The sequence below is a fragment of the Stegodyphus dumicola genome, chromosome 7 (genome assembly GCF_044657685.1).
Source record: "Stegodyphus dumicola isolate Sdum_Otavi_A_Nest chromosome 7, ASM4465768v1".
Lineage (NCBI taxonomy): Eukaryota > Metazoa > Arthropoda > Arachnida > Araneae > Eresidae > Stegodyphus > Stegodyphus dumicola.
This window is the reverse complement of record NC_140774.1, coordinates 136274435-136287274: the sequence shown is the minus strand read 5'-3', so window position 1 is coordinate 136287274 and position 12840 is coordinate 136274435. Positions and strand designations below refer to the sequence as shown.

The 12840-nt window shown below is 33.7% G+C and overlaps 1 protein-coding gene across 3 annotated transcripts in view; it reads left to right on the top strand.

Annotated features, from left to right (window-relative positions):
- The window catches only part of LOC118189478 (hemocytin-like), a 728690-nt gene that overhangs the window by 364945 nt on the left and 350905 nt on the right, over positions 1 to 12840 (top strand). For all 3 annotated transcript variants that reach the window (XM_085820839.1, XM_085820840.1, XM_085820838.1), the window contains exons 41-42: positions 2922 to 3151; positions 11312 to 11432. In XM_085820839.1, the coding sequence (XP_085676965.1) occupies positions 2922 to 3151; positions 11312 to 11432 (351 nt within the window). The remainder of the gene's footprint in view (positions 1 to 2921; positions 3152 to 11311; positions 11433 to 12840) is intronic.

The following is a 12840-nucleotide window of genomic DNA, read 5'->3' as shown; positions in this document are numbered from 1 at the left end:
TCATTTCAAAGGCCGACAAAGGTGGCCAGATAGTCGTCATGGATACCCATCTATTGCGAATTGTGCCAGATTATATGCTCTTCCCAAAATTCAAGTATTCCTTTCCGCCCTATTGTATCAAATTTAGGTACTGCCTCGTATCCATTAGCTAAATATTCAGTTTCTAGATTTTCAACCCTATTAGACAATAACATGTACACCATAAAAAATTCAATAGAGTTTGTAAAAAGGGTTAAAAACATTTCTCCTAGAAATTTACTCATGGTTTCTTTTGATGTAAAATCATTATTCACCAATGTTCCAGTGGAGGGTGCATTAAGATGTCTAGAAAGCAGACTTCGCAAATTTCATTTCTCTTGCATCGGAATTGATGAGCTAATTTCTCTCACTCTGTTTGAAACAAACACATTTTGTTTTCCAAAATAAATATTACACGAAAACTGTGGGATTAGCCATGGAAAGCCCCCTCAGTCCCATCCTGGCTGATATCTACATGCATTATTATGAATCAAAATTGTTTGAAACTTTAAACTTCCCGGCATGGTTCCGCTACGTAGACGATACTTTTACCCTGTTTGAAGGTAATAAAGATGATTTAAATAAAGTTCTTTCAACAATGAATTCTATTGATCCTGCTATTCAGTTCACTTTTGAACTTGAGACTTGCAATTCTCTTCCGTTTCTCGACATTCTGGTCACACGTAACACATCCAACTTCAGTACTACGGTTTACCGTAAACCTTCATCGGTTTGCCTTCCACCACACTTTAAATCATGTCATCCGACTAAACAAAAGTTAGCTTCATTTTATTCCTATGTTTTCCATGCTCTTCAAGTTTGCTCCTCCAAACTAGCCCTTGATGAAGAACTAAATTATTTAAAAGCAATAGCTATTGACAGGGGCTTTTCATCCAACATTATTAATTAAGCAGTTAAAAAATTCTCATCTCAACACAATAAAAGGCACACTCTTGTTTTAGGAGATTATAAAAATTATATTGTCATTCCCTTCTTTCCATCCATTTGCTATAAAGGTGCACATATTTTGCAGAAATTTAACTTTCGGGTTGTGTATTCTCCCATCAATAAAATTCCGATTTCCATACTCAAGGACCCCATTCCGGATATGAATTCCTGGGGTATTTATAGTATTTCTTGCCAGTGTGATTTAATTTACATTGGCCAAACTAAGAGAGCCTTAAAATTTCGCGTCAAGGAACATGAGGCATATGTTAGAAAAAAGGAAACACAGAAGTCTTCTGTTGCTCAACATTGTTGGTCCGCAAATCACACTTTAAATTTTTCAATTTCAAATAACACTGCCAAAATTATTCAAAAAACATCTTCCATTGGAGAATTGGATTTTCTAGAGGCATTTCACATTCAAAAAAATCTTTCTGTTCTAGTTAACGATCTTAATTTCAATCCGTCTTTGCCTTCGGCCTTTAAAGAAATTATGTTTTAGTTCTGGTTTCATCAACAGATGGCGCCACTTGCTTATTCCTGTCCAGGCTTTCTTATCTTATCTAGTCATTATTTCCTATCTTGTTCATTTGTGGTTTTACAGCTGAGGATGGTGGTTCGGTAAAAACCATCGAAACTAGTCCTGCGAAAATTTTGAAAATATAACGCTGGTTTTTTGTTGTTTGACTTATGAATTAGTATTTATTCGGCGTGTTATTGTGTCTTAATTATCAAACAATAGTTTCAATTCGATCAAAATATCATCGATTAAAGAAATTACCAAAATTACTAATTATGATCATATTGTTTCTGAAACTTCTGCGATTCCGTACAATAACTTCTTTTCGATCCTGAGAGGAGCTCTTAGAACTGGCTTCTTCTGTTGTTCTGCAGTTTTACTCTTGGTGACTCATAAGTTGTTTTTCCGTCGTAGCAACTTTTCGCTAAATATTGCGTCGTTCAGCTGTGAATAACTATATTTTATTTCTCAGTTACTTCTTCTCTAAAGGTTTGTGCCTCTTCAGGTAGCATTTACGTGCTATCTGAAAGCTTAATTAGTCATTCTATTATAACTATGTATCATTGACAGATATGGGTAGAATCGCTCTTTTATGGGATCTGATCAGAACCGTTCGCTCACTGAAAATCACTTTCAACTGATTTTTTTTTATAACTCACCGCTTACCAAAAAAACGTCTGATGAAAAAGATCAGGAGCCAGAGTTGAATCAAGAGCGGTTAGCTGGGATAGAACGAAGAGCGAAAGAATAGAACGAGCAGTGAGATCGAGAGTGGTTAGCAAGGGTAGAACAAACAGCCAAACGAATCAAGCGTGCCGTAGGATAGGAAGAATTGATCTAATTCAACGCTAGCTAGAACTGATTTTTCTCAACTTTAGTGTTATGATTTATAAAAACCTCCTTTCTACTCAGGATAAAAACAGTAAAATTCTAAAATAAAAATATTTTAAAAAATTGGGAAAGGATAAAAATTAAACTAACTTTTAACAAGGGAAGATAAACGTGATTTTATCCCCTAAAATGGGAATTGAATTTTCCTAGCCCACTTAAAACTTCCTTTCTCTCCTTTTTTCGTGAATCAGACGTTCGTTCGCGGAGTAAAATGAATCAGTTCCTGAACAAACTGCAGATCTCTTTTTCTAACATGCTTCGAACTATAGCTGTTCGTGAACTGCAAGAGAGCTGCAAATCCGTTTTTCAGAAATCAGAGTAAATTCACTAAGTAAAGTTAACCGTTTCTTTGAATCATTTCCAGAGCGGATGGTCCAACTTTAACTGTCCGCAGCAATCCATCAGACTTTCCTTATATGGCTCATTTCTTGAATATAGCGTATAAATTTCTTCAGCTATAGTTTTACGTTTCATTTCTTTACTATCTTTCGTATTTTTCTTTAGTATCTTTAGTATTATGATTTCTTTAGTATTTTTCTTGATTTAGTTACCTGCCCACGTGGTCAAGAATGGAACGCATGCGCTTTCGAGTGCGAAAATTCCTGCCAAGCTCTGCAAGAGGATTTAAAGCAACAAGGCTTATGCAATAACGGTGAAAAATGTGCACCTGGCTGCACTGCAAATGTTTGCAAGCTTCCTTATTTAGCTCGTGACCCCAAAACATGTGTCCTTCCTGAGACATGTACCTGCAAACTGAGCACAGGATTCGTTTTAGCTGTAAGTATTATCCAAAAATTATGCTCAGTCAGTCCGTTTAATCAGTTCTGACACGAAACGTTCAGATTGGTTCAGATACGTTTACCTAGATGCAATTAAAGTTAGCTATGCCGATTTTTTTTTCTTATGAACTACGACGAAACATCAGTAATCAATATCAGATACGAAATACAGCTAATCCTTGTTATAACGAACTTCAAGAGATCGAACATTAGTTCGTTATATTCGATGGTTGGTTCGCTACAGCTGATCCGAAAAAGAAAAATGGCTAATTTGCAAGAAAGTATGAACATTAATTAATGAATCATGAATGAATTTTTAGCACTGTCATATCTAAAAAGTGAATAATAACTTTAATTTCTTTAAAAGGTTTATACTAAGCATTAGTTACATTTATCAATACGTGTAATTATAACATCTGTTTTTGGTTCTTTTTTGCTTTGATTTACTTTAATAATTGTAATAAGGACTTAGCATAAAAGTCGTTGTTCAAACTCTTAACTCGAAACATTTGCCTTCCTCTAAAATACACATTTGTAAGAATGAATAACCATTTTCGCAACTAGTATGACCTCCTAAGATATACAGTATTTTCTCGCGTATTCCTCTTCCCTTAAGATTTTAGCGACTAGTTCTGAAAATTTCCTAAATATTCGCGTAATTTACCCTTTCTTAACGCATTCAGAGAATGAGCTGTCTTGAATTTTAAAATAGATTCGTCTATGTAATTGTTTTTTGTCTTACTAAAAGAGACAGACCCTCGCAAATTACTCAGACACGTAGTACCTATCCCTTTCAGCTTTACCCGCCTAATACAAAAACCGACCCATCACAGCGCAGCAAACACGAACTGACATTCAGTCTAAGATTTCGCTGAGCCAGCTGCACATGCTCCTTCTCTAATTACTTGTTTTTTCTTGGTTAGGGCACATAGGAAAGTAGGATGAAGATAAACGGTAATAACGTAAAAGTAGTTTTCCTAATCTTATAGCATAAGCATGAATGATTTTAAATATTAGTAATATTTCCTTTAAAACTTCAAAATATTCTGTAAAACATTACGAAAAACAAAAACAAAGCTCAGTCGAAATCCGTAAAGTTTATTATATCAGATTTTCATGCTTTGGAAGTCCGCTATAGTTGTATAAAGTAACATTAATTGAGTTAAGAAATTGGATAGGGCCAAAAACTTCTTTCATTATGTACGGGAGTTTGTTATAGCTCGATCTGATTTTATGTCCATAAATGCATAAAAAGCACATAGATATGATGCCCAAAGTAATTCAAAGTTCCACCCTAGACTGATGTTCGTGTTTCAGAAAACTCTATGTATTTTGAGGGACATTAACATGGATATTTTCTTCTTCAAGAAACAAAAATATTTTCCCCTTATAGAGGAGAAAACTGTTTGATACAGTTTGAAAACAACTCAGGAAAACGCCTTTTGTTACTACTTAATGGCGGAGTGCCCAACTGCGCTCATTCTAAGTAACAGCTTTATTCTTTAATTGAGTGTTTAATTTCATTTTAGAAATAATTAATAGATTTTAGAGTTAAAAGTTATAAATTAGATTTAACATCAAATTTGAAGTTTTGCATATTTTACTAAAAGATATCCATATGTACAAAACTGCTGTTGCTGAAAGGTTAAATTATTTTATTTCTTAAACTGTAACCGTAGTTCTATCATAAGACACACGTGCAAGGGATATTTAATAGCATAATCATTTTCAAATACACTCAGTAGTCTCTGTGCGTCTCCGTCTAACATATAAGTGTGGTCGTTGGGTAAAAAATAAAGGGTACGGAGATTTCTTCTGTAAAAGTGTCTCTTATAGCTGTAATCTTACGTTTTCGCATAGGCGCATCTGGAGTTTTTGGATATAAAATTTCATTTGAAGGCATTTTTATCAAATGTCATTGACATTTTTTCTGCAGCTGCGACACCCACTATGCACTTTAATCCTTTTTTTATTTACGTGATTTATTCCTTTCTTTATTTTATTCGTCTATAAGCTATGGTTATAGAAAATATACACACGCACACCTTCGTAAACCTATCGATATATATACTACTTCTATATTGTAATTTACGTAAATATTTTAGTTTATTTCTTTGTAATTCGAGACTGGTATTGATTACATACTTTTTATGCTGTTTTAACTTTTTTATTTATTTATGTCATTTAGTGCATTTTGTTTGCAGTTTTATGTCTATTTGTTGTGCATTTTATTTCCTTCTGAACTTGTGATCACTTATTATGTTTGTATGTGTTTAAATCGTAGATTAGTTTGGAGAACTTAATTATGTGTCAGCAGAATGCTGAAATATTAGGAGGTCGTAGGAAGAACACTATGTACCAGAAACAAACCTCTTTAAAGGCATTGGCAAGAACTTTTGGTGCCAAGTGAAAACATTTAGTGATTATTAGCTAACTTGATGATATAAAAGAAGTTTCCAGGAATTACATTTCGGTATTGTAGGAGCGATTTTTCGGAAAGGTTTGAGGAATATTTTCTTTGCCCTTTGCGAATAAAAAACAGTTATGAGGCTTGCGCCATTCAATTATTCTGTTAAATTATTCAGCCAGTTTCAGTCAGTTCCGTTCAGTCAGCCCGTTTAATCAGTTCTGTTCGGTCATTTAAACTTAGAATCATTGCGACTGTTAAGCTTAACGCTTGGTGATTATGCATTTAGACTTTATTTTGTGAATGAATTTAGTTACGTGTGACATTCGGCGCATGGTAAAAAAAATTTCGAATTATTTCTGGGTTCTCCACCAGGCATTTTCTACCTGCTTACATTAATAGTAATTGCTGCTATTCTTTTTTAAGCAGTATAAAGTGTTAACTTTTCCTATTCATCTGGCCTTATTTAAGATCTGCATGAATTTGTAGCGTACAGCAGTGCAATATCCAGTTTATAAAACTATATGAATTACATGAATAGTTTTTGTTTATGAAGTTATATGAAGTACATTTTTGTATTCAAAGTTACAGTAAATTTCGTATTTCAGAGATTTTTATCGAGATATGTGTCCTATCCTTTCTTCTTGGACGTGCAGATTCTGGATATATGTTTGCGTAACGTGGAACGTGAACTAAATATGGTCATTGCTTAAAACCAGGCATTTAAAGACACCAACACTTTATTAACACACAAACAAAACAAAAACAAACAATTAACACAAGAATAGAACCATGTTTATGATTACGCTCGCATACATCGGGTTACCTTCATTACTTCACTACTAACAGTCTCTTCTCTTCTCTAGTAAGTCACGTAAGGGAGAGGCGTTGCAGGCCGTTCGACTAAACTGCGCATGCGTGGTCATCAGGTCATGACTACATGTTTGTGAGAAAATATTTTTAAAAAATCTGATGTGTTCACCACATGACTTCCTTGTACGGAATAATAAATTATACGCACTTTTTCTTGCATTTTATTTAAACTTATTTATTTAAACTTATTTGAAGAAATTAGATTGAATTAAACCTACTTCGCCGACAGCGCATAAACCACAATAGAATAAATGCATTCTTTAAAATTCACTTTTTTTACCATAGCGACACTCTGGCGCTAAGTTTACTTAACAGTATTATATTTCATTCATATTACAACTCAGAATGCACAAAATGTATATCATTTAAAGAATTATCTAATCGTTCCCACATATTCTATTCAAATATTATAATAAAGCTAGAACTATGTATAAAAGAAATTAAGCAAACAAAACAAAACAGAAACAGTTTTTCACAGACGATTGAGTATTTCTCATTTAATTAATTCAGTTCTCACTTCGCGAGAAGGCAAAAATACATAAAAACTCAAAATATCTATATTAAAAATTACGAAGTAAATCTCAAACGCTTATTTCCTCGAAAACATTCCAGAAAGAATTAAGCATGATTTAATTGGCAATAATATATGAATGCGTTATCTTTGTTGTTGCGAAGCTAAGTTTCTCTAGATTGGCAACAAATCCACTAGTCTCCTGTTTCAAATGTAAACACCAATGACCGCCATTAAAAACAGGCTTAGCGGCAAATAAACAACTTTAAAATTGCTGATAATTCTAAAAATATTGCACACATATTTACTAAAGGCATACAATCCTTAACCGGAAGATAAAAACAACATAATTCAATCATTTTTAAAGTAAAAAATGTACAATTTACAAACATATAAGAGTAAAGAAACTGAGATTACTGAGCCGGGTAGCAGAGTGAATATATATATAAATATATTTAAATACGTTTGGTGCTGCCGATTGCAACCAAAATACGAGGTGCACATCTACATGTTATAGCAGTCCTATATACAAAATTTCAACGTTCTGAGGCTACTCGTTTTTGAGTTATGCGATATACGTACGTACGTACGTACGTACGCACGTACGTACATACGTTCGTACAGACGCCACGAAAAATTCTCTTCAGAATTAATTTTAAAGCAGTTTATAATTGTTTTGAAGGAAAAGAGTATTTTATTCTGTCCTTACGTACAGATATGACGCAAAAACATCGTTAAATTGCATTAGATAGCTTTCAAAATGGATACTTTCGTTGAAATATGCTGCCTGAAACTTTTCGCGATTACAATACTTCCTTTTTACTTCGTACAAGGAAGTAAAACCGTATATAGAAACATAAGAAAGCTCCTGCAGAGAAGCAATCAATAGCGATTTTTAAAATATCAAGCCAAAAACTGTGATTCTTCATTTCATTTTTTACGTTTATATTCGACCATTTTACAGTACCGTTTCGAGTCACTCATCTTAATATCAGTCTAACTTAACCAGTTTCAAATATTTATTATACATATATTAAATTTCGAAAATGCTTTTAATATAGTACCAATAAGATATTATTTTTGCAATACAAAATGTGTCTACAAAATTTCTTATCCGTCATCTTCACTACGACTGGTTGTAGACGTATACATTTCCAGTTACAAAAATGCTTTAACCGACACGAAGAATCTTGTTTTCAAATTTTGAAATTTGAAGAAATCAGTTTTGTAAATCCATGCAATTTAACTCTTCAGATGTTTCACCGATCCCTATACTGATATTTAGAAAACTTCTGTATCCTTTATAGCAAATAAAACACCAAATCTTTGACTTCGGTATGATAAAAATTGGTCGAGATTAAAACCGAAAATAGTATTACTACGAAATGTTCAGCCGGGATGGAATAGCTTCCTCGCAAAGCAGGTTTAGGGTTGCATAAAATGACAAGAGAAGGCAGCGTTGCCATATTTGGGGAAAAAATTGGCGATATACCATAGACGGATGGAGAACCTTCTGGAACGAATTCTTACCGGTTTAGCCCAGAATGCTCTCAAACACAAGCCAAAAGCTATATAAACCCTACTGGTACGCGGAGAGTTAGTATTCCAGACTAAATTCATGTCATGCACTTTTAAGACTAATGCCATGCCGAGACAGACAGATTTAGTTTTTAAGTTGCTTATTTTTAGATGTCCTGCCATGCTTTAAGAAGACTGCCGAGCATGGCAGTCTTCTTAAAGACATGGCAGCATTCAGCATGGCAGCCTTCTTCAGCATGGCAGCCGTCTTCAGCATGGCAGCCTTCTTCTGCCATGCTGAAGCATGGCAGTCTGCCATTTATCCATGCCATGCTTTAAGAAGACTGCTCTTCATTTGATTTTGCCTCTTACATCACTGCATTATTGCCTATTGCTTAAGGTTTATCGCCATGCTTATCCCTATTTGGAATACCATGCTTATCATAAAGACTACTCTACACCTGAATATGTCTTGCATCTCGCTGTATTATTGCTTCATTTAACTTTGCGCTTAATTGCCAAAGGTAATAGTATGCTTGCATTTTCTAATAATCACCCACGGGCTCTTTTAAAATACCGCTATTGGCCATTGGCTCCAGTTTAATTTACTAGTAAAGACTCCCAGAAGTCGAGGCTAGAAATAATCGAAGTTCACAATTCACAGGAAAGTTAGTATCAAGTTAGGTAGTCCGTGCGGAGTCGATCGAGTTGACAGTCGGTCAACGAGTGCCGATGGGTCGTCGAGTGCACCGAAAGAATCTCTTAGTGTATCGCAGTTACCTCATCGTCGAGAGAGTGCGTTGAACTCCGGGAACGACTAAACCGAGGAGTCGGGAGCTGTACTCTAGTTTATCGTCGAGTGCATCGCGAGCTGTAGCGTGGAGAGTCTCGAAAGTACATGTAGTTCCGAGAACGACTGAGCGGAGTCGGGAGCTGTACTCTGGTGCTTTGCAGTGAAGCTGTCTTCACCGTTATAGCTTGATAACCTGAAGGCTGTATCGCTGAGTTTCAGCGTTTTTAAAAGCAGATCTTCGACGACTGTGTAAACGTGATTTTGGAGCTGTCCTGAGTGTGTTTTACTACTTCATCATCTCAAGTGTGTTTTACTACTTCATCAAGTGCTGTTGTCGTTATTCACTCCAAATCCGCACGAACCCCGTACGAGCGTGAAGGAAGAAAATAACGTAACAACTGGTGTCAGAAATTAGCGTAACAGTATTATAGGGCTATGTACAAATTGTAAAGAGAAATGATTACATTTGAATGTGACTCAGGTAAAATTCTATTTGGAAAAAGACAAGATTTTCTTATGTTACCGAGCTTTTTGATATTAAAATCGGAGATCATATCTGAAGGCTGTACACAAACTAAAAAGCGAAATTCTTGCTTTTATACGTATCTAAAATGAAATATCAGTTTAAAAACGTTTTCTAATTTAAGAGATTAAGTGACAAGCATTGATATACAAATTATTCTGATAAATATTAATCAATATACTACTTGTTTTCAAAAATGAAGATTATATTCATATAACCTTACATAATTTATGTTTTAGAAAAGCAGGCTAGCAGGCTGCTTTTCTTGCAGGCTTCAGTATAGGCAAATATCCAACTTGTAATATTATTCGCGTTAAATAACTATGAAAAATATATGCTGTTTAATGAATTATTTGTAGGATTACCAGACTAATTCTAAAGCAATAAAACCTCATAAAAATATTAATAATGCATTTTAAATCTTTAAAAAAATTATAAATTACTTGGGTGAAATTTCTTTCGGTTTGCCAAATCCTACAAAATTATATATTAAAAGACCCTAGTAAATCACAAAAGAATATCATCAAATGGCATGTATATAGGAAAACTTCAACCTCGAATTATGCAAATTTATTAATCAACCCTTCAATTCAAATTGCAAATAATTCAGAAATCGTAATTATTGAAATAAAATGTCTCCGTTATTTTTCGTCATATCGGATATCGGAGTCGCATCAAAATTTTCCTAAACATGCGTATAGAGACAAAATAAATGTATAAAAAAAAAAAAAAAAAATCTGAAATGTTTCAGATTTTAAATTACGTCCAAAGGGGCGTTTTTTAACATTTTGTGTGTTACCTTTCTTTATTAAATATCATGTTCCTCGCACTTAAACCATAAGATCCAGTGCAACAGCAATATCGCAAAATAGTTTTAAAACGAGCATATCTTTAGAATTTCCGATACAGAGACTCACGCGCTGGAGATAAAAATGTTTTTTCTGCACAACGTTGCCATTGCTCGCTTTGAAATCCTTGAGTTTGTTAATCAAAAATTCGTCAAAGTTTTAAAAAATAGGAAATCGATCATAAAACAAATTTCAAATTTCAAATTTGGTCTTCCACATGCTCATATTCGTTGGAGGATTACGTTATTCAAAATTCAATGACTCTATGTACCGTTGTTTTATCACAATACGAGAAATATACATACATTTATGCAGATTTTTCATTATTTAATTTCTTCAAATATAATGCAGGACTCTAACATTTTGTGGCAACAGTTTGAAAAGTGAACCGACATTTATGAGTCCGACGCAAAATGCCAAAACGAAACTAATAGTCCTTCGGGATTCAAATCCCTTTGGATGAAAAACAAGATTTTGTAATTTTTACAAAATTTGTCTTTTTAATTTAAAAATGCTAAAGCATAATTTTTTCATCATTTAAAACGTTTCTGTAACTGGAAGTATATATCTTCGGTTACGAAAATAAAGGCTTTGTAAGGATTTTGTGAGCACGGAAGAGTATCTAACAAATAATTTTACTTACAATCGAAAATTATATTTAAAAAAATCATATTTTTCATTTTAGCCTGGTCAAGTAGTGACGAGTGGTTGTGAGAAATGTCAGTGTCTCAATAACACTCTGATATGTTCTGCTACACATGATTGCAAAGCTCCGGAAATAAGAACGCTACCTCCTGGAGTTACAGGTTAGTTCAGTTCGTAAAATATTACTTTCCTCATTATTTTTAAAAAAAGGCAAATGTGCGTGGTATAGCTACGCACATAGCACATGTTAGATTACCATATTCAACACACATAGTATATATAGGGTGGTTCTAAAATATTAGACAAAGATATAGAGGGAACAGAAATAAGCAAATTTTAGATTGTGTGTGCAGAAATGGCACATGTAAGTGCTAATACATTTACCAACAATTAACAATTGATAAGAAAGAAAAAGTCCAAAGAAACAAACATGTTAATGATTAAACCAAGTGTAACCACCACAGGCATAGACAAGTGATTCACAAGAGCGGCATATACAGATTCATAACAGCGGCGAACAGCGAATAGCTGCCTCTTTCCTGGTTTACTACACTGTCTGATTGAAAATTTTTCTGTGCACATTCATGAAGCAGTCTCGCTGTTACCGTCTGCAGTTTCTTTGTATCGATGCATATCGCTTCAAATCCGCACGGTGAATGATGATTTCCTCTCGCAGACCACTTGTACCTCCGAATCTCTACAGTATTTTTTTTTTTTTTTTTCGTTTCAAAGCGCCACATTTCCGTTACGAAATTTTCTTACTTTGTTCCCCTGCATTTTTGCTACATGTTTTAAAAACACGCTGTATAATTGTACTTTACTTTATATCTTAATATTTATACTACTTTAAATAATTAACATTGTTTGCTATTTCGGCAACTTGAAAAAGTAATAAATTTTCTCTTTTAAAGTGAGCTGTCTTTATAGTATTCGACTTATTATTTACTTAATTTTTACTCTTTATTATTTACTTGCCTTTATAGTTTTGCCAGATGTTTTGAAATGACCCTTTATAAATATATTTTAGTTTATATCGTACATTTATACTACTTTAAATATAAAAAGTAGTATAAATAGATAAAAATTTATTCAAAAATTTATATTCAAAGGTTTTTGTGTTTCTATTATTCGATATCATTTGTGATTTTCTTCTCATCTTATTATTTTTAATGCATTTAACAGATCTGTGAGTTAAAATGTAAGTTACTACATTAAAGTCAAGTTAAAATTTTAGATGAAAGGAGTATCCAAATGCTTACAGGAGAATATTCACTTTTATCTCGACTAAAGTCATTTCAGGCTTACAATTTCCTTACAAATATCTCTTCAAACAGATGGCAGTTATTTATTTTTTCCTTCAGTTAACATCAAAATAAATACTGTTCGATGATAACAAAAGGAGTTTCAGGAGCTTAAGCACCATACGTCCCCTTGAGATGACCTTCCAAACTCACTTTTCTTCTTATCCTCTCACTGCAAAAGTGCTTAAATTTATTGATTTGTATGGATGTTTGCTCCGGAAAGTCTCCTTTGTGAAGCGTAAGTCTTTATTTCAAGTACACTTATAAG